The following is a 22,780-nucleotide window of genomic DNA, read 5'->3' as shown; positions in this document are numbered from 1 at the left end:
TGGCATTGGACACCTCCACTTTCCCCCAGGAGCACCCTGAACTCCCCGATTACAGCCCCCTCGGGTTTCAGCCTGCTTATCGACAGAGATCAGGCACAAGCCCACTAACCAGGACAAAGGATTACTCTAGGATTAAGGAAATGATCGGAAGCTTGTATGAAATGTCTGCCACTCTCAAGATAAATTAATTCACAACCATGTTGAAAAATAATGGCAAATTTTACAATGCAAAGTCATGAGCATCAAGCTTGTTTCCCTGCATTTCTCCCCTGCGCATATATTTTTCTTGCAATTCTTACACGAATATTTCTTGTCTGACCTTTCCAAAACAGAACCATGAAAATAAAAAAGGAAGGAAAGTTTTTTATCAGGTAGTCTTCTAATTAAACAAAGAAAAGCATAATGCAGGTCAAACATGTGCTCTGGATTTATCTAACTTAAAGGTCTTACACAGAAAAAGGCATGGAGTAAAGCACAAAAAGAGCTAAATAATGCTTTTATTTAAGGAGTCGTCTTTTCAGCCTACAGAAGTTTTTTTTGCAGAGAGCAGAACTGGATCACAGCTGCTCTCGGGAATAAGGAGGAAGAACATAACCAATACGCAGAATCTTGCAAAAATAGAAAGACAAAAAAGAAGATAGGTTCTTCAATATCCACAGAAAACAGGTGATATTTTTAGGTCTTGATTAAGCTTACAGGAGTCAAGCACATTAAAACACACTACGATTTCTCTTCTATCACTCCAGAAGGACAATGTCCCCAAGAGCCTGTCACCCTTTTCTTTAACTGATTATGTAAGTTCCAGCTCTGAAACATCTGAGTCATTCTGGTCCACAAATTTAGATTCCAGCAAGCTAACAAATAGCCATGTACAGAGGAAAAAAGTGTCACACATCAGTAATTCTAATGCAATTTTCTGGGCTGCCAGCCCTAATGATTGCTGACAGTCAGAGAAGAACCTTTGGCCTCTTTTCTGGTTCTTCTGCTCCCATCCATCCATTTTTTGGCAGAAGCCAAACCCATGTATTTTATAGTGAAAAGGCAGCTATGTTTTAGCTATTCTTGATTATTAATGACTGCCTGGTGTTACTCCATAGGATTAAACCAAATCCATCAGTTAAACAGTCATTTATTCTAACACAACAATAAAGTCAGAAGATTGCAATGCTGTTTCTTCCTTTTTGTTGCCCTGCTGCCAGCTAAGCTTCTTGTGGCTCACCCTCTCTCTTTTCTGCACTCTGATGAATACAACCATGAAAACATGAATGTCACAGCCAGGCCCTGTACCACTGCCCATTTCCCTGAGGTTATGTTGCACTTCTTACACCACGCTCTTAATTCCTACACCTGAAAGATAAAAAGGTGTTGCTTCCTCTGAACTCTGTTTTCCCTCTCCTCTGACATTTTATGACATTTAATGACATGCACTGCACTCCCCAGTCCGATGAACAGAAGACTTCTGAAGCTGAAGCATGTCGCTCAAGAGCTGCCCAACACCTCCTGGTTAACCACAGGGCACTCCTCCGTTTACATATACTCTACTGTCAAATGGGGGATGAGCATCAGATCAACTACAAAACTGAGAGACAAGAAGGGATCACCACGGAAAACAACTCCAAAATAGGGAGTGGTGGGAATTAACAGTGGACATACGTGTATCTTTAAATGCCACATCAATACCTCGACATCTTACTCTTCACCGTAAACAAGGTTTTCACAGCAGGTTACATCTTCCGTGAAGCACCAAGATCTCACATCTCTAGTTCGGAAGAGATGGCATATCACAGCGGCAATAATGCCATGGAAGATGAAAGCCACCTCAGGTGCATGGCCCCCAGATGAAACAAGGACCAAATCTCATGAGGCAAATCCAATCTACAAACCCCATGAGACATGCTGGATTTTTATCCATTCAGCTTTGCAGTGAAAAATCAACACTTTCTGTGAAAAACAGCACAAGCAGTATGCTACGTACTTGCAGAGGAAGAATGTTGTAAGGATTTTTTAATGAATGTAAAATACTTGTCTCCTAATGAACAGTGCAATAGAAAAGTGAAAACTGTCTTTACCATCATCCCTGCATAAAATTCCCCACAAATGCATGGCAGACTGATAAAATATACAGTTCTTTTTTTAGTTTCACAGTATAGATTAAAACTGAAAGCAGGCTAAGCTGCTGTCATTTAAGATCTAGGACTTTAAGCCACTAGAAGAAAAAAGCCATTTTTGCATGCTTGGAGGATAATGAAAACTTCTGTGACTCCTCCGTTTGTCTTTCTGATGTTAGTGTTTAAAAAAGTCATTATTTGGATTCCAGTTCTAAAAATTCTCTTGCTATTTTAGCTAATCTGTTTTGACCCACATACTATTATTTTGGGACTCTCTTCTAGAAAACATATAGCCGTGTCTGATAGAGTAAAGAGCCAAACATTTTGATACACGTTCACATGTGCTGGCTAAGAGCCTTACCCTCACACAATGAGCTTCACTCTTTACAGTGCTGATAGTGACGGATCAGACCAGAAAAGTAATTTTTCTTCCTTGTCCTTATTTTAAGGAACAGAAAGCTCAATTATGGAAAATAATTTCTGCCATCAGACCGTCACAACAGAACAAATTCCTTCGTATTCTTACTAGAACCGCATGTAACTCGGAGCTCAACTGTGCATTCACTCGTAGTGCTGTCCATGCAGCATCGTTAGGGCAGCCGAGTTAAAACCTGGGTTTGGTGGACTGCACAGCCTGACTCGCCGTGTGCAAGGAGAGATGTGTGCATACTGCAGCAGTGGCATTGATTGATGGCAGCTTCCCATCACATGTACGTGCCCATCCACCTAAAGGGCAGCTCTGCCCAAGCCTGAATTACACATGCAGGGGCCTTGTATTACCAGCCACACTGGCACTGCTTGCCATACAGCCTGCCAGTTAGTCATGTGCAAAACTAACCTCAGGAGGAAACGTTTTCTGAAGACGAATGGGTCACTTTTAGGGTTCAAATTCTACTGCTCTGTCTAGAGCATTGGAAACCCTAGAAAGGGGAGGCAGCAGGTGAGATGAGTGCCACCACATGGCGTTAAATAAGGTTTGAGTTCCTCATTCCAGCACTAGCAATCTGTCCTGGTGGGACTTCCCAGCTGTGAATTTCCATATCATTTCAAAGCAGATGGTCTTTTGCTTAAGCTAAAGAAGACCCACAGTTGGCTACAGGCAGGAAATACTTTCAGGGAGGCGTTTACAGTCTGGGTTGCTGGCAAGGCATTGCTGATGTCTTCTTTTCTATATGAGAAAGACACTTATCCCTCTGGTGTCCACATTCCTTTCACCTCTCTAATGATAACCCTCTCTCCGCCAACCTGAAGACAGTCAGCCCATACCCCTATCCTGTCACGTGATGGCCTCCAGTCACCAGCTGTCTCCACCTGAGACCCTGACAGTCTCCTTTGTAATCCACTCTGGCCTCTTTCTCCTGCCTGACATACCTTCTCTATACGTACCACTGTCTTCCAGCTTGAGGACCCTGGAACCGATAAAGACACAAGGCAAGCTAAAAGTAAAAACAAGGCTGCAAGAACTAAACACAAGTAAACTTCTATGATTTTGGTCCATCCCAGCTGAAGGCAAACTACCAAGTCAGAAGTTTTCAATACACAGGAGCTAAAACCACTCAACTCTGCTACAAACACTTAACAATTTAGTTTAGGACAGCCTAATTCTCAAAAGTGCTGACGGCTTACAGCCCCGCACCAGCTTTGACAAAAACTGCACCAGGAACATTTTTGCGGTTCTAGGTATCTCTGCATTCAGGGACAACGCTGATTTCAGGAGCTGTGCTTGCCAGATATGACCAGGGCTTAAAACTGAGTCTGTTCTCGCAGATGGGGGTCTATCCACCAGGCTGTTGCTTATGCTGGACAGTGAGGATGCCATCCAATCATATATTAACAATTTGGCTGGAGAAAACAGAGAACTAGGGAGAAAGCAGGTTTGAAGTCCTGGGCTAAAGACTATCTGGCTGTACAACTAGGAATCACTTGAAAAGCAGAAAGAAAAAGAATTAATTCCTGAATAGCCAGCAGTTGCCTCTCTATCAAGCTAACCAGGAGCTGGAGAGTCCGTGCCTGCTCACCTGACTGACAGCCTAAACATAGCGACACAACTATCCCTGGTTTTCTACATCCCTTCTCTGCTGTTTCGTGTATGAGACTGGTCTAAAGGAAACCGAGCTGATCCCTAGATGCTTCATCCCATGTGGCTTTTGCACTTGCCTGACCATCAGCCTGTAAAAAAAAAGAAGGTCTTACCATGCTAAGAGCGAATTTAAGTGATCTGGAGTGGTAGGATCAGGGCTCAGAGGTGGCGAGGTCACGAAAGCTGCAGCCTTGGCCCAGTTTTTGCTCCAGTAATGTGTCCCATCTGTCCCCAAGCTGGCAGTGATCGGCTCTCCAAAAACAAGGGGACCTTGGGGAAAGCAAGGATATACAGGAACTGACTAGAAGCCACTCTCTCCAGCACGTTATACTGCTTGCTGCATGCAGCCATGTATAATCTACGCATTGCTACATGGCCAGCATAGCTCCCAGAAAATAAAGCAGTCCTGGCTTTGTCTGTGTGATAAAAAATTGATCAGGAGGCTCTCTGAGCTACACATGCTTTTGATCAGCATATTTACAAAGCTCCCTTTCTAATCCAGAAGGAGACAGTTCAGATCTGGTTTTAATTTGTACTGTTTTAATCACAGCCATGTTCTCTACGTTGCTCCACTTTGGAGTGCATTTAGGTGGAGGATGGGCTTCAGCAGACAGATGCCTTTTTACTACTCCCAGGTTGGGCACAGCACCAGCAGATAGCAGCATATGGTCCCCAGCACCATACTCCAAGTCTCCAAGAACACAAATATCAAGACGATATTTTGCTCTTTGGCTTTTCCATATTGCTCATGCACTTTGTAGCACCAACCAGCAGAACAGTCCTGACTCGCAAATGCAGCTTCGAAAGCAGCTGCCTCCAGGCTCACAAGCCCCTTTTGGGTGCTTTGTAACCTGGATCCCTCCGCAGCCCCAGCAAGCAGTGTCGGCCCACAGATGTCCCAGTGCACATCTGACGGAGTCAGCCTCCAGCAGCAAGGCCAGGAGCAAGCACCGGGCTTGCAGGTTCACTGCCCAAGCCACCCCTCAGAGGGCAATACCCTGAAATAACCCCAAAAGGCACAGAGGATGTGCTAGACCCTGTTAGGAAGAAAATATCTCCCTCCCATGAAGAGAGATACAGCAGTCTAAGGGAAAGGTAAAAGGGAAGACAGGATAAAGAAGAGTTACAACACAATCTTCAAGGGGACAGTTTGTGGGGAGAGTTTCTCAACCGAAAAATGTAAAAGGATTTCCCTTCATCTTTCCCAGCCATAAATATTTAGGGTCTGTGATGGTGTTACCATTCTTTGGTAACCTCTCCCTATATCTTGTGATCTGGGTCAAGATGCACAGGTTTTTCCACTGGGCTTCTATTCAACAAAGCGAACGAGTTTGGGGGAGAAAAGGAAGTCTCCTACCTTTCTTTCTGGCCAGTGCAATGATATCAGCTGCACTCTTGCTCATCACTTTGGTGATGTACACTGGGCAGTTTATTCGACTGGCAATGGTGATGGCACGGAAAACTGCTTCTGCTTCAAGCTGAGGAAAACAAGGAGGAAAAAGTTAAGTGCAAAAGCAGCCTGCAGAAAAAATGAACTGGAGGACCAAGCCGTATTTCTCACTGTTTAGCAGCAACTCTTCAGGGGCTGATTCTGCTTTTTCCATAGAGAGGGACGCAGTGCTGGGCAACAGGGAACTAACCCAACCTCAGACACTTCGCATTAGGAGTAACCACAGCCACGCTAATGGGGTACAGCCCTGGCACAAATACAGCTCCCTGGCTCCCTCCACCCCAGGAAAAGTCATGTCCAAGCAGCTGATGGGGCTCCTCCTTATCTCCCTCCCACCTTTCTGCTTCAGACTTCTACCCTGCAATTGGAAGGAGAACAAAGCAGGGAAACATTGCCCCAGCTTGGAGACAACCTCTGAGCTCTCCCTGGCAGCTTACCCTATGCAATCTTTACATAAGGCTGACAGTGAATGTAAAGTATTCTCAAATAGCAACTTCAGCACTATGGACTGAATTTAGCCCATAATCCATAAAAGCCTTTGAAGCATCGCCCAGTAAGTCCCCTCTGTCAGCAAGCGTAAAGGCAATCTCCTCCCAGGGAGCCATCTGGGATGTAGGCACACAAAGCAGTCACCTTCAGACAGAGGAGCAGCGTTTCCCAGGGGCTCTGAAGACTCCTTTCCCCACTCATCAGTTTTATACCTCCTTCCCAGATGGACTCACAGTATCGGCATTTAATACCTAAAACTCCATTGTGACTGAAAATACTGACTCGATGGTACAGAAATTTCTCTCCAAGAGCTGTGCTAGAAAAGTTGAGCAATTTAGCCCTTCCAAAACCACATGGCTTAATTCTTCACAATTTTGTAAAATATTTTTTCTTAAATCAGACTGTCGCTTCAGGTTTTCCCAGGATTTTTATCACAACATTTGCTCTGGAAGCCCCAAAGGCACCCGCAGAAGACCAGGGAAGGAGGCAGGATCTCTGTACCTCAGGACTGGGGCTGAGGTGGTCAGATGCACAGTCAGAAAGATGCAATATTCCTTTCTGGAAACTGCAAATGCAGATTTTACTTAGGGCCTTGTTCTCATTAAAAGGAAACGACTCCATTCTTTTAGAATAATTTAGGTGGAAGTTAAACAGCAAAATGAAAAAGTATATAAACAGTTCAACAGAAGAATGCGACCAATTAAGCTGATTCCTTTCGCCTTGGGGAGAGGTTATATAAAGAGCTGCAAACCACAACAATCTCTTCAAGTTTAGCCTCAAATCCCCAGGGCCTTGTCTCTTTAGTCTTCAAGGAAAGCAGTCACTTCCCACTACCGCCCTCCATCATCCCATTAACAGTCTGAACTGTGTACATTAAGGGACATCCACATGTCTCCACCTTTTTCTTCTCATTAAAGAAACCCTTTCCAGATGCCTGAGATGATCCTGGCCAGAGCCTGGTTTTTATTATAAGAGAGTTGCATAAACTGAGCCGCCCCGCAGCATCTTTCCATTCTCACATATCTGCATTTCTACAGCCTGCATTTCTACTACAAATGTATCTGCCTGCATAAACGTAGATTTATATGTGGGCTTATGCATATGCATGGCATATACATACACATGGGTTTTCAGCCCAAGCATTTTAATGAATGCAGTTACTCCAAAGCCTAACCCACAAGCTGCACTGCTGATTTTTACCCTGATAAGCCCCTTTTTTTGTCGTCATGAATCAAATCACAAGGGTCACACTCAGAAATACGTGCACGCCCGTGCCCGGGGCAGCAGGAGCTGTGACCCCTGAGTGTACAAGGACCGAGGGAACGCACCTGCTGCAGAAGCAAAAGGTTGTTTCAGGCAAACAAACAGGCTGAAGGGGACCTGGACTTTTCAAGGCTTTGAAGAAGACTGGAAGCAGCCGTGGCAGAAGCAGACTGTTGCCTTTCCCCGCGCACCCATCTATCATATGCACATACAGAAGCCAAGCTCCGATACTACACACTCGACAGAATATTTCCATGAACGACAAAATGAGTGAAGTCTTTTACCTCCTCGGGCCTGCTCAGGGCATGTCCCTCGGGTCCAGTGATTCCCATCTCCAGGATACGCTTTTGTTCCTGCAACGTAAGAGATAAATGCTGACAACCTCTCCAGGATGAGACCCTTGCACCAGGCATCCTCTGGCGGATTCGCAGCCTTATTGTCTGACTGCCCCTTTTTTGCCTGTCTAAATGCAGCTGCGTAAGCCTGCTGACGGGGGAGGAGGACTGAAAACACTGGCTATAAACTGGTCCCATGCCACCCCGGCATCCGCTCCGCGCAGCCAGCACAGATTTCAGGGGAAGATTTGTCGCTGCAGTGCAATAGAGTATATTTGTGCCTCAAGCTGTTGGGGTGCACCATCGGAAATCTCCTCTGCTCTCCAGACTGCAACCCAGGGAACAGGTTTCAATCAATATACTAAATAGTAATTATGGATATTTCCAGCCCACAATTCTTTCTTCACTTGCACAAGTTCCCCTCTGGCTGCAATCCTTGAAGCACTTTTATCTTCATTAAACTTTCAGTATTGCTGACACTTCATCAAATAAAGTCTTGCCTTTGGCATCCAGTTTTCTGTAACACTTTTTTTCCTACGGAGTGAATCACTAAAATTATGTTTTCACAAAAGCAAAACAGTGCCCTCCAGTTCTGAGGGGACTGTGTCCACACCAAAAAGCCCATCTTAGGACCAATGGGGGTTTGTCAGAAAAAATCTGTGCCTATCAAGCTTCACAGCAGTCAGATTTTTTTTTTTCAATAGACAAAAAGCTTCACCTATCTTTTAATTTAAGGTCAAGCAGTGGTATTGGAATAAATTTCCCTTTTTGTAGAAAATGGTGGTCAACCACTTCTGATCTGAGGTTGGTCCAGGTCTGCCAGCAGAGCAGAAGTGGGACCAGAGCTGTTGATGTACCTCCGACCCTGGCCTGCCCGGCTCACAGGTCTCTAATGAGCCAAGTTCAACAAATGTAATGACTCTGTGATACAGACAAATGTCCCCTAGAGACCAGGATGAAGTTACCGAACATACTTTACTGTGTCATCTAATAAATATTTGATCCCAGGTCCCCGAGGGTGAAAAGCTCACACATTACCAACACACTCCAGCAAAACCTGAGCAAGTTAATATTCACATATACTTCTGCCTTTGCTGCAATCAATCAAGGCTGAAAAGGCATTAATAGGAATGTATTAATCTGACCCTGTAATTACGATTATTTTGGTTAGAAAATCATAATGTTTCATAGGTATTCTTAAAAACAGCTGTTCTAAATCATTAATGCAACAGCTCTGACCAGTGCCAGTTAAAGACTTCAGATAATTAAGATACAACAAAAAATACAGTTGCAACTATATAACGCAAAAAATAGCAAGATGGCAAAGAACAGAACAGAAAGAAGGATACGTTTGCATCTTGAAGGAAGTCATAAAATCAGATCATATGATAAAATTACCCACTGTAAGAGGATTTAATAGTGCTAATAAGATAGAATATTTGTTTGATAAGATCAAATTTGGATTTTCACACAGGATAGTCCTGCAAAACCTCCCTGCAGGCAGCTTTCTTTTCACTATCCAAATAATCCTTCTAAATAAAAGTATAAGGAAAGACTGATTTTATGAGACATGGCAATGGCGAAGAAATATGTTGATGTAATATGTATAACATAATTTACATTTCTTTTCTATTTCCTCTTTTCCTGATAATTTTTCTGTCCTGTATGTTCATATTCCATGGCTATATATTAAAGCTGATGAAAGAAAAATGTAACTGAAACAGATTTCTATCAGAAATGCAACTCCACGAGTGCACCTTGCTTTTAATGGGGAACATATCAAAACATCATGGGTGCCATTTGATTTGTTTAATTTTGCCATTCCTACAATAATATTGACTTATTATGTTTCTTCTTACTAATTTTTGTTCTACTGGATATTTTATATTGTATTAAAACTATAAATTATATATTTTGGTAGTTTTAAATCATGCTAAACTTCATGGGGAATCAACCTTTTTTCCTCTTGAACCCAAATGAGGGTTTTCACCTGGTTTCAGTGGGGGAAGGATACAACTGCACTGTATGTGCCTGTTGACTCCTCACTAGTCACGTTTGAGCCCAGTGGTTATTTTGGCCAAACTTGAAGGGAAAAGGGAAAGAAGGCTCTCAAAGGTGGTAAATTCCTACCAGGCAGATAAAGGACATAATTCCACTGAAGGAAAAACAACAAAATAAACCTACGTGGGCAAGAGCCCTTACACACTGCCCAACCACTCAAATGTTCACTTGAGGTTCTCCTTGAACCGTGAGACAAGGTGGCTTCCCTAGTCCAGATCTCAACAAGACAACTTGTTTTTAGCTATTGTAATTTCCCTGTCAGCTCTGCTGCCTAGTCCTTAGCGGATAAACCAGCAGCTAAAGAGCTCAGCAGATAAATCAGTCGGCTCACTCGGAGCCTCACGGACCTCAGAGGGGCTCTACGCACGTATACGGGATCAGAGGAGGGAGACATCTCTGCAACAGCCTTAAAAGATTAATCTGCCACAGATATATGGAGTCATAACAATACCCCCCCAAACCCGCCCATTCTGCTTTATAGAAAGACCAGCAGGAGGTTTACTATTGACGGCTGTCCTCGCGATACCTCCGTTGCACAGATCAGAGCTACAGCACACCCCAGCGTGAGGACAGTACCTACATCGGGGACCTGACCTACAAAGAGTGCACTGGGGATCCAGGACGTTTTAATGGAGCATACTGAATTTGAGCCTAGTTTCCTGGTTCTGACAGGCATCTTCAAAGAGCATGACTTACACTCTAACGCACATTTTTTAAATGTTTAGAAGATCACGGTGGTTTCCTATTCTCAAACTTCAGAGAGTTAGAAGAATATTCTCAAAAATAAATAGGTCTGAGAGCTTTACCACCCACTTTAAACTCACTATGCTGCTTATGCTGATAGCTGCAGCAAGAGACATTAGCATAAAGCTTCCCAGCTCCACTTTTTGTCCCCAAAATCTCTGAGCAAGGCTTTCCGTTGTTCTGCTTCACTTGTCTCTGCCGAATTGAGAAGAGATCTTCTTGCTTCCTTCTGCCCCCCTGACCCAGTCTTCGTCTGCTGCCAAGGCAAGGAGCTGTCTGGATCGCTGCTCTATCTCACAGATGCTCTGCCAAAGCACGCAGAAGGGCCTCCATCCTCTCATCCCAGGGGTTACACCAGCAGTGTGTAGGGCATCAGGCCCAATTAAGGCACTTACCAGGTAGTTCCTTTTTTCCTACCCATACTCTGACTGGAGGGTTTTACTTCTCTCTTGTGTCTATGTTCTCACAAAGTGAAGCAAAAATGACAGTTCACTCACCTGAGCTATCAAGTCTCCATTTTCAGCATGGACCAGGATAACAGCCCCAAGACTTTTTAGAAAGGTAAAGGCTTCATAAAGCTGCAGATAGCACAAAGAAGAAAACACTGCTGAATAAGGAAAACACATTATTCAGACCTCTCTGTTCATCTCAGTTTTTCTCCTTCTATGCTGGTACTTATCTAGGCAAAGAGCAAATTATCTCCCTTTTCCATTCTCCGCTTTCTACGTGGAGTCAGAGCTTCACTGCTTGGTGTTGACTGACCCACCTGTTACACACCAGCCAGCCCCAGGACGAGCCGCTGCCCTTCTGCATCGAGACAGGGTCAACAGTCCCGAGCGGGGTTGCACCTCCCTCGGACGTAGTGCCTCCCCCAGCCCCTTGCACTGCAGGGCTACCTCTTCACACCCTCCCACGCAGGCCTAGGTGTAGTGAGTAAGTTTCTCTTCCATAGTTTTAGCAGATGTAAAATGGATTTATTCCCATGGACTACAGACTCTCTTAGTACAGCTAAAACACCTCTTTTCTGAAGTGCAGGCATTTTGCACCATCACTTTAGAGCAGATAGTGTCAAGTTTTCACCATCATCTTTAATTCTGCAGTTAAAAGTTGTAGTATTTTCTCTAGAGCATCCTTTTTTTTATTGCTTTCTAAGATTCAAAACCCATCCATACAGAAGGGAAATAGTTGATCCTATTGCTTTTACTGAGAATTTCTAAGCGTAAATCTACTGAAATTCAGTTCCCTTTCCAAAAGGTATTCAGGTAACGTGTTCCCTGTTTAAACAAGAATTCAGCAACATGGTAGCCCAGTTTCCAAACACAGATCAAATACTGAAGACACGGTTTCTTCAGTGCCCACTTTTGCACTAGGGCACTTCAGCTAGCATTGAATAGGTCAGAATACACAGCCTGCAACATGAGCATTTAAACATTAGTCTAGCCACGCATTAAACATTTTGATGTATTTCTCTTGGGAATTCCAAGAGGGAATTGAATTTAACAGGCACTGCCTCTCAGAGAATATTTATATATTATTATGTCTAAAATTCCAATTAAAACCACATGGATTGGAGGTGTAACAACAGTTATTTAAGAGACCGAGAGCTACAGCTCTGGGAATAAGTAAGAAAGAAACATTTTCGCAACTGAATAAGCAAACATTATTACTACTAACAGATGCCATTGTCCATTTACAATGACCTGATACTCATGAATGGGAAAGCTGAAGAGTCTGGAATCTGTAATGAGCTCTGGACAAACAAGCTCATTGTTATCTCCAGCCCTAATGAGAAAAGGCCACCTCCCCCAAAGAGCAATTCCATTTAGCTGTTTGCAGCAACCGAGCAACTCTTGAAATCTTAAAACTGCCACCGCCTCCAGTGTTTCATCTTTTCTTCCCTCTCTGACCTAGAGTTCTTGAAAGATAACAGCAAAATAAAGTGCATGGCAAAATCCTGAGCAATGCTGAGTGGTTGCAATGTTGGGAGACACCAGATAATCCTTGCAGAAGGTGAATGTCATACACTTGAAGGAATACATGCAGATGTTCAACATTGCTCGGCACTGACCCTCCAGAGAGAACAACTCCTCCACTGCCCATTTCCCCCAGTGCAACTCAGGTCAGTGGGAACATTTCTCTGGGATTCAACCTTAGCAACACCTCAAGCGTAAGGAGGGAGATCACAGAAGAGAGGACAGATCACAGCAATGAAAAGCATTCAGAACAATACCTGGCTGTCGGACATTTGGTAGAGATCTTTGTAGGCCATGTAGACTTGAAAAGAGTTCACACCTGTTCCAAGACAAAATTCAAAGATGTTGCCATGTAAGTGGATTCTTAAATTGTATTTGAACAAAAACTTCAGGAAACATAGGTCACAGAATATTCATCTGGACTAGGCTTTTTACCAGTGACCGCCAGAAATAAAGCATGGCTCCACGGCTGCATTACAGCTGCTAGGACTAGAAGCCTGAATCCCCTCTTCTCTGGGGGAATTTGTTGGACTCTGTGGATTGCCTGTGTTCAGCCCTGGAGCAACCCAGCCACCACTGCAAATGAGATGATTGCTTGTCGCCAAATCACAGACAAGCGACACTGGCTAAAGCAAGCACGTAAAGTTTGTAAAGTTTAAAAAAACTTGTGAAAGGTTCTGTGAATCACAGGTTTTCTTTTTAGCTTTCTTTAGCTAATCAGGAAGACATTTCAGCTTGACCTGAAACAGTGCTTTTTAATAGACAAACTTCTAGCTAAGTTTCCCGAAAGTGCTGAGAAGCTGTAGGAACCATGTATCTGAATTTGCATACAGACTTGCTTTTTCTTGATCCTACTGCCCGAAGCACCCAGCTTAGCAGATGGCAGACACCAGAAAGGAGTAGAAGCAAAGCCTGAAACCAGTTACAAGGGCAGCTCACCATACCTCTCCTTCCACCTTCCAAAGATGGAAGGATTTATGTTGGCAGTCATACAAAACCATGAAAGATGACAGCTCCAAATTTTAGAAATCAGTAAGAAATGCTATTGGTGAGTGTCGGTTGCCAAGAACCAACTGTATTCAAACTCCTACAAGTTTTGCTATTTATTTCAAAGATTCGATTATTTACACAGCTTTGTATTCTAACAGAACAGGAATTCCAAAGACCTTCTGTTCATATTTTCTGTATATATGAATTCATATTAGTTTATAAATTTGCCTTACTCTTTAGTCTACTGACAACATCCCCAGTTTGGTACAGGGACTGATTTCAGAATTTTCTAGCTTAAAAGAAAAGTATATTCTAAGCTGTCTGAGCCGTGTACGCTCCATTTCAAAATAGTTGTCATGAAAACTGTACTTCCTGGGGCAAGAGGAAAAAGAAAGAGATTTGTTTATGTTATTCATGTTTGCTACACTGAATGAATAAGGTTCTCTGATGAAGATGTAACTCCTTCATGAGTCTAGAAGGTGCAGATATATCCTCAGGCAGAGGGTATGGCTATTCACACTCACACAGAGAACTTGGTTATTCACAATTACAAGATTAAAATACCCTAGGATACATGCAGGATAAAACCTTGAAATGATCCCTGGTATTATGTCTCCCTGCTAAAGCCAGGCAGCTCAGGGAGAAATACGAAGCAGGAGCCAGCCCTTCCTTGCGGACTTCCACGCTGAGCAAATCCAGCCTGGACCACGGAGCCCTGTCAGCCTGTGAGCCTGTCCTTTCTTCCTTTTTTCATATTTCTCAAGTTCCCAGAAAACATGCATGGCCTGTAATCCCTCAGCCTATTCCTCATTACACAGTTTCAATGTACTTAGTATGTCCCTGCTTTAAAACCTTTAAGCTTGACTACGCCTTCCCTGGGGTCAGGGCTCACAGCCTCATGCGTGCAGCATCATCTCCCCTCTGACTGATCACATCTGCCCGACCTGCCTTGGAGGAAAGCTCTGTTTCTCTTCACAAACCTACACAGTGTCTCAGATGTCAGCTGCACCTGGGAGCCACCTTTCTGCACAGGTGACCATGCACACATGAAGCAATGAGAGACGTGTCAAGGCTGGTCCAAGCCATGCCAACCAGCCTCAGTGATGGCACGGGACTGAATCCCCGCATACACATTTCTCTGTAAGGAAAGGGTTACCTGTTGCTCGCCTTTATCCACTGGGCTCTAGCCAAAGGTAATTCATTTAATCAATGCTGCAGGAGATAAGGCAGCTTTCTCTGGGTACTGTGGTTGGAAGACATACATTGACCCAAGTAATATAGGTTCTTTTCCTTTTTCTTTTACCTGTATCTTCTTAGGCCCTTTCCTGACCTTGGTAAAATGACTAAGAGTTTTTCTCCCACTCAGTGAATGTTCTCCCTGAAGTCAATGAGAGTAGAAGAGATCCCACCATGGCATCTTGAGCCTGTCCCTTACCAACAGCTCCCACAGTGCAGAAGCAAAGTTCTCCCATCTAAGTGCACATCCACGCCCTCAGCTACCACATCAGATACACACAAATGGAAGGGCATCTCCCGGGCTGCCTTTACTGCTAACAGGAGAGATGGTTTGAACCATCCTGCCTTGCAAAGAGAGTACCTTTACAAGATGCCAAGATAAAATAACACCAATTTACATATACAGGTATCCAAGATTAGACTCTTTGCCTAATGCCTTGGTCTGGTGTCTTGATCTACTCATTGGAAATACATGGCTTTTCAAAAGACCTAGTCCATGGCCTATTGACCTTAATGCTTAACATTTGTTACATGCTACATTCTTGTTAATGTCCTGCTTGCTCTTGCACCAGTACTCAACAGGATCCTCTCCAAATTTGAGACAGTGCTATAGGTTTTTTTGAACAGTGACAAAGTGCAGTAGTTAAAGGAACAAGTGAGGCGTCTGTCAACACATTTCAGGCTGTTGTTCCTTTGCATGTACTGGAGAAGCCCAGTCACAAATTAGCTGCCGAAATGCTACAAGCCTGAGTCTTTATAATCAACATTTGGTTCTACAAAATCTCCAGCCCTTCCAAAGCCTGTCTCTCCTTAAATTAGCTTTGTATTGATTTAAAACTGATTAATTATTCAATTATACCTCATGACAGGGCACCTCAACAGCAGCTCTGTGAGCTCCCCTGTTGTTTATGCCGAGACTGTGTTAGGCACATGCAGCATTGAAACGTGATTAACTGAGCCCTGTTACTTGGCTAACTCACCCACCAGACAATCAGCCGAGAACAAATTCAATCCAGATTCCCAGCTGATGAAAACCAGTGTCACTCCATTGACATCAAGTCTATTTGCACCAGCTGGCTCAAACGTTTCCAATTATCAGCAGATATTATCCATTAATTTGAAAGCCCCTGCCACGCTGAAATATTTCCTATTGTGCTTGTGCTTTCATACTGGCCCTTACCTTGCATCTCCTAACACATGAGAGTAATTCACTTTGACTGCCTGAGACATACTGCAGCATCCGTGAGAACAAAGGTGACCTCCTAATGCTAGTGCCACCAAAGAGGCCGCCCAGGGCCTCGTCACACATCCCGGTTCAGGAACCGATGAACAGATTCCTGCTTCCCCTGAAGAGTGAAAGGCATGTCAGATTTATATTGAAAACTCACATTTCAATAGTTGGAGAAAACTATTAACCTAACTGTCTGCACCAGGCTTTTACTGTAAGCCCTCAGGCACATTTGGGAGTGCTGAGCCATCTGTAATCCGGGAGCTCTGGAAAATAGCATCTAACCTTTGAAACAAGGCATGGTATATTTGTCTGAGAGTACAGTCAGCTAATGCACAGCAGCGTATCCATGTTAACGCAGATAGCAGGGAAACAGCACAGATTTGGCACCATCAGTGTTAACAAATGTCATCACCTTGTAAAAAATCACCTATATTATAATGAACTATGTAAGACCAGCTGCAGTTTCTCTAAATTATGTGTAATCTTGCTGATTGAAGGGTTTTGTTGCCTAAAATCTGGTATACAGCACATGTACTGCTAGTATGCTGCGATACAGGATAAAATCCCCTATGTGACTGCACCTCCCAGTATCTCAGCGAACAACTGCTCACTCAAAAATAGAATTTTGCTTTGTTTTTCTCCTTTGATAGTACATTTCTATACAAAGAGATTTTTTCAAATCTAAGTCATCACTAGCACTACACCTTACAAAGGATGCTGCATACACATAGTACTTAAGACTTCCCAACACAAGGGTCATTCTGATTTACCCATGGTAACTAAATACCATTTCAGAAAATATTTCTTAATTTATATTCCATGCATTTTCAAGGAAAGTATCAAGTTCAAAATATTTGAAAAAATATGTTTCTGGACTGAAAATCCATGCTGTTAGGCAGAATTTTAAGGAACTAGATCAAAATTGTTATTTTTTGAAGGCTAGATTCAATTGCCCACACATACGTATCTGGTGCCACCAAGATGCCCTCCACATATGAGACTGTCACGCTGAGCTGGCATGTATGGAAAAGGATTTATGAGAAGTTTTATCGGCGCTATTCTGGAGTGGTAGCTGGAGACCAGATAGGGTAACCTACAGCATCTCACATGACAGTAGACCCATTAATTGAACTGAATCAAGCCATACGTATCTTAAATAGATTCCTAAATAAGTGACCTGGTTTTTGTAAGTCCTGAAACAAAGCGTCTTCCAGTAACTTCAGGAAAAGCCACTGGAGACCAAGCACTTGAGAAAATCAGGACATTTTTTCAATATTAGGTACCTAACTTTAGCTTCTCTTTTTTCTAATAAATTGAACCTTTTTTAAAAATATAGGCATGTTTTATAAAAAAATCTAGTCTCAGCAAGTAAATTATCCTAAGCCATTGCTGAGAAATGAGATCTAGCCTGTGATGAGAGTTTCTCAGACACACGTGCCCTTCATATTTGGGCTTAATTTGAGGCAGCTAAATGGAAAGATTCCAGTCTAGTTAAAATCTGAACCGCTACCTTTAAATGTCTCATTCTCTCCATTCATGAAATAGAGGATCTAAGGTGACTGGGCTGATTACCCTAAATGCTGATCTCTGAGTTTTATCTTAAAATAAAACTAAGCATGCAATGTCTGAGCCTATTTCCACACGTACAAGCAAGCATAAAGTGATACATTTGTATCTGACAACATACACATCTTAATTTTCCGTGCCTATATTGGGGTAAACCTACTCCCTCCGTCAGCCTTGCTGCTGACTAGCACTAATGCACAAAGTTTTAGGTCCATTTTACACAGCAGCAAGTGAACACAAAAGTTCCAAGGTAGTGCAGAACCTTGGGCAGCATTACCAGCACCTGTGCATTTCTGTTCTGGGCGATGCATTCATTAAAATACTTCAAAATTTCAACTCCCTATGATATTTCAATAAAAACAAAAATACTACTCATTTTCACTCACTAACCTTTGTCTTGGACCAGTATTTCCAGCTCTTCTCGAATCCCATCATACCAGCTGGTGATGTCCACATGGAGAGAGTAATCGCAACAGGATTTGGTGTCAGCTGCCTCATGCCACTTCTCAAAGGAGGTCAGTAAACTTGATCCAGGTTCTGGAAGCACGTGGTCAACTGAAAAAGAGATTCAGTGTCTGTTACCCAGCCTGCACACTGTTCAGATTTCCTCAGTGCCTGTAAGTAGCCTTCCAGCATCTCGGCCAAAACAGCAGCCTTGGAGGCAGTTTGTGTGCAGACTGTAACCGGGAGGCTAGCCAGGTCCTGCTGCCTCAGGTACAGCAGACTTTGTGGACAGTCTATACTAAAGCTGAGTCTGGCAACCTGCTTGGTGCAGCATCAATGGACACACAGTGGGAGAGCCAAACATCTCACAGTTCGGGAAACATTTGGTTTTCCCTTTACTGTTTTGTAAGAGACCACAAGTTCTGGACTTACTTGTATTTATTGTCTGATGTGTCCATTTCTATGTATTTCACAGTAAGCATTATTATTAACCAGTGCCTCGTAGTCACTGAATTGACTCACTCTGCCTTACCAATATATCAATGGAGATGTTGAATGCTTTCTCAGCAGCCAGAATTGGGAATATAGCCAAAGGTCTGAACAGAGATGATGTGGAGCACAAACACTTCAGCCACACTATACGGCAGATCGAGTGCGCTGCGACTATGCATCTTCACTGTTTCAAGGCTTTTTGCATCTGACGATGCCACAATGTTTACTGACGTAAAATAAAGACATGACTACTTATGCACATATACTTATCTTTGCAGGGTTAGGTCAAAAGTTAGTATGGAAACAAAGCAAGATGGGCTTATCGGTGGCATTTGCAAACCTTTCCTGCACAGGAAGTCTTAACTGAAGAACATACACTTAAAAAATGATTAACAAAAGTAATGAACAGCAGTGCATTTTGTGCTTATCGCCAGAGATCCTTCCAGTTAATACTTGCTGCTGAACATAGGTAGTAGATAACACCACTCAGCAAAAAAAGCCACGTTCCAATTCAGTGGGAGTAAAACCCCACCGGGCAGCTCCTCTGCACAAGGAAGCTAAAACTATTTATGTCACCTGAACAACTGCCTCACAAAGTCTAACCAAGGGCCAAGCCACTGCTACTAGGAAAGCGACAAATCTTGTCCTGCCATCTGGTAGACAGAAGAAGGGTCTTTAACAACTAGAAACACTTCTTCCTTCCACCAAGAAAGATGTTCCTCCAGGATATCTCTGGTAAGGACTTCCTCAATCCCTGGTGCCAAATCCAAGTTCATAAATAAGCATCTTGTTATTTCCAAAGCCCCTGCAATGTCACTAGGTGGGAACAGCGGATCTTTGTCAGATTTTCTGTGCCATATACTTACAGCACTAATTACATTGTTTTTCCAAAATCGCAAGAGTAGGTATATTATCCCTCAGTGCTTGTTCTGTATTTCAGAGGGAAATCCAAGAGACAATTCCCTATGCTGCTGTTTGTTTCTGAGGGTAGGCTCATTTTCAGGCCAACTCTTGGTGACAATGATGAATGGATCTCCTACACAGTGCCCAGAAATTTGAAGATTCATTGCAGAAGATCTCAGAAAATGGGTGTGGAGCCTCCTGTAGCTATCCCCAGATGTGCTACACGAGCTTCAGCTTGGGGTGGGAAGAGTCAGTATTGCTACTACTCACTGATCATGGTGGTGCCCCCTGCTAGCGCTGCTTTTGTGCCTTGATAGAAGTCATCAACAGCAGTCATTCCTTGGTAGGGCTTTTGTAGGTAAGTGTTGACGTCTATTCCCCCAGGAATAACCATGCGCCCATTAGCCTCTATGGTCTTGACTCCTCCAGGAACAATCAGATTCTCTCCTATTTGCCTAGGCAGCAAGGAAAGCCAATATTATTTTACTTAAACAAAGAAGCACAGGGAACAGAAGCTATTTGAGGCATGTAGGGGAGAGGAACCTAGGGGCCATACAGAAAGAACTGGGACCCCAAAGGAAAGGTACGCTCAAACACCCGCTCTGGCTGCTCTGCACGGCACTGGCAGAACAAAGCGTCCGCGAGCCTGCCTAGCTGGGCTGTGTGCTCGGGTCGCTTTGCATTGCTCTAGTGGCCAATAAAGAAGCCGTAACGCACCAGCATTAAAAAATGATTTTTTTTTTATATGATTCCTATCTTTAAACAAATATGTACAGTTAACGCTTTCTTGGGGGCTCTGATTTTGTATATTAAGATGTTAAATGAAAACAGAAAAACATAGATCAAATATGACAGCAAGCTGGCATTGTAAATATACAGCAGAAGCATAAGGCACATCAGAAAGGAGTTATAATTACTTTGTAACCAAGCAATGCAAATTTATCCTTAAAAAGAAATCTAAATATCCTAAGATATAGAAATACATATTTAAGAGACCCAAACACCTTTAATCTACCATGTCACATATACTTCATCCTCTTCTTAAAGTTAAAACTTAGTGAAACATTCTGCATAACTATGTGGAAAAATGTTAATTAACTGTTGCAATCTTTTTCCCTTCAGTTCTTCAAAACAGGATTTTTTTTTTTCACTATTAAAAATATTAATCTGTCCCCCATGCTGATATCAAGCAAACTCCAGATACTTACAATCAAAATACTTTTAGTGTTCATGGACACAACTATGAGTAAATTAACCTTTAACTTTTAAAGCCACATTACATTTTTATTGTCTACTTCACATTCTGCCAAACAGGAAAAGGTGGAAGCCATGTCTCTGCGTTGTTACACTGTAATATATTTGGGCTTAGAGATAACTATAAGGTAGTTTAAGTCCACTTAGTTTATCTCCTATTACAGACACATAGTCCTTGTCTTAATTTCCTTTAGTCTGGGATAAAATTAACATTTATCCACAGCTAAACAAATACCCCAGACATCTGAGCTGCTGAATCTGTTTCTCCCATATTAAAATGCAACTCCCACCTACAGAGCAAAACACAGCAACTGATTAACAGCCAATCGCAACAAGCTAGAACTGAACATGAATATAACCGTTAATTAAAACCAGTGAAAAAAACAGGGATAATTATTCACATTGGAATTTGGCCAAACCGCCAGAGTTAATAAATAGCCCCAAGAGGTCAAGAATTTGTTTCATATGCTCTGCAAAAATGTCACCTCCAGCAGCTTGGCTCCCCCGGTGCTCCGGGTTTTGGCTGGAGGGAAGCACAGCCATTCGGTGAGCAAACTCCCTGCCAGCATCCCGAGCTGGGTCTCAGACGCTCAGTGCTGAACAAATCCAAAAGGGCTTATTTGTGAGAGCTGATAATATCATGGCTTGAAGCGTCTAATATTCATCAACACGTATAGCACTGGGAGCATGTCATAACCTGTTACAGCTGTGAGGAGCACTAACGATACCATGACAAACAGGGAATTGATATGTACACAAAAGCCACCAGCAGCCCAGCACATCCAATTGCACAAACAACTTGCAAGAAGCTTCTCTGCTGTTAAAATCTGACTCGCAAAGGTATACCATAAGGCACTCCAACCCATGAACACGTTGAAAGCTTGTATAAAGTTAGGTAGCCCCACGGATAATAATGGTGTTGCACTCATTTTCATTAGTTGAATCCACTCCCCAGATTTTAACCAGAACAATCCTCAACCTTTGTACAGTGTTTGTGTGGCTAAAAAACTGAACTGGGGAAAAAAAAAATTACTATGACCAATCTCCTTTAAATATGTCTAAGGTGGAATTGCACTCCAAGGACTACCACACCTGAAAATAACAATATTAAAGAAAACCTACACAAAAATATAAAAGCAATTAATTTTTATTTTCTTCCACAATCAGTACCTACCAGTTCCCTGTTCAAGAAAACACATATCCTAATGAAGGGAAAAAGTGCTAAGTATGTATGGAAGTCTTTCGATGACTCATTGCTCATTATTTTCAGTGTACATTGAGTTAACAGCTTATTTGGCAATGGCTGAAGTCGTCCATGCTGAAGTGACATGGGACCAAATGGCCTTTGTGGATGATGCTGTGCTATTACCTGTCAGGAGCCTGTCTCATCTCTTGCCCTGGCATCAAAATTAAGGCTGGGAGAAGGCTGATCTTCACTGGCATTCAAGGTTATTTTTATTCTGACTGACTAGAACACAGAGTAAGAGAAAATGTGACAGGATTCCTGAATTGCTCACTTGTTACCACTAAATGTATGTTAATAAGAATGGGGTTCAGTTACTTGTGGGTGAAAACATACAATAGCACAGATAGATAGCTCTATTCTAGACACTGTACAAATTATTGAGCTGGTTTTCTGATGCACCAGCAACTAGAAAACTCAGACTCGCAGAAGGTGACACTGTCTACTGTCTTCAGCTGAACAAGCTGGTAAATTCTGTCATACATGAGCTGATTAAAGCACAATGGAAACAGCAGGTTTCAACTCTTCATAAGCTTAACCTGAGAAAGCTGAAAACCTCCCCCAGAACTCAGTGGAGTTATTTCTGTTCTTATCAAGCCCAGATCTCTTTTAGGCATCTGAGGCTCCCCCTAACTTGGCTCATCGCCCGTCCATCTCTGGAGACCCCGTCCCCAGCCACCCATCCTGCACACTTGTTAGTCTCCTCCAGCCCGGAGGGACCCAACCCTTCCCCTCGGCAGGGACGGAGCAGAGGACAGCACGCACCAGACCGTGACCTGCCACTTGGCAAGGAGACCAGGGCTCATTTCCTCATGTGGAAATGAGAGACAGGATAGATGCAAGCAAAATATATTATTTATGTACCAACAGCAATTTAAATTACTAAATATTTAAATTACTAAATATCTAAATTACTAT

At 42.9% G+C, this 22,780-nt stretch overlaps 1 protein-coding gene across 2 annotated transcripts in view; it reads right to left on the bottom strand.

The window, feature by feature from the left end:
* The window catches only part of CRMP1 (collapsin response mediator protein 1), a 52,307-nt gene that overhangs the window by 10,020 nt on the left and 19,507 nt on the right, over positions 1–22,780 (bottom strand). For both annotated transcript variants that reach the window (XM_075148746.1, XM_075148747.1), the window contains exons 3-9: positions 19,636–19,820; positions 17,917–18,081; positions 12,761–12,822; positions 11,028–11,108; positions 7,675–7,743; positions 5,546–5,666; positions 4,302–4,458 (exon numbers count right to left, since the gene is read on the bottom strand). In XM_075148746.1, coding sequence (XP_075004847.1) covers positions 4,302–4,458; positions 5,546–5,666; positions 7,675–7,743; positions 11,028–11,108; positions 12,761–12,822; positions 17,917–18,081; positions 19,636–19,820 — 840 coding nt within the window. The remainder of the gene's footprint in view (positions 1–4,301; positions 4,459–5,545; positions 5,667–7,674; positions 7,744–11,027; positions 11,109–12,760; positions 12,823–17,916; positions 18,082–19,635; positions 19,821–22,780) is intronic.

This window comes from Calonectris borealis, chromosome 4, assembly GCF_964195595.1.
Source record: "Calonectris borealis chromosome 4, bCalBor7.hap1.2, whole genome shotgun sequence".
Classification (NCBI taxonomy): Eukaryota; Metazoa; Chordata; class Aves; order Procellariiformes; family Procellariidae; genus Calonectris; species Calonectris borealis.
This window is presented reverse-complemented; position numbering and strand designations above follow the sequence as displayed.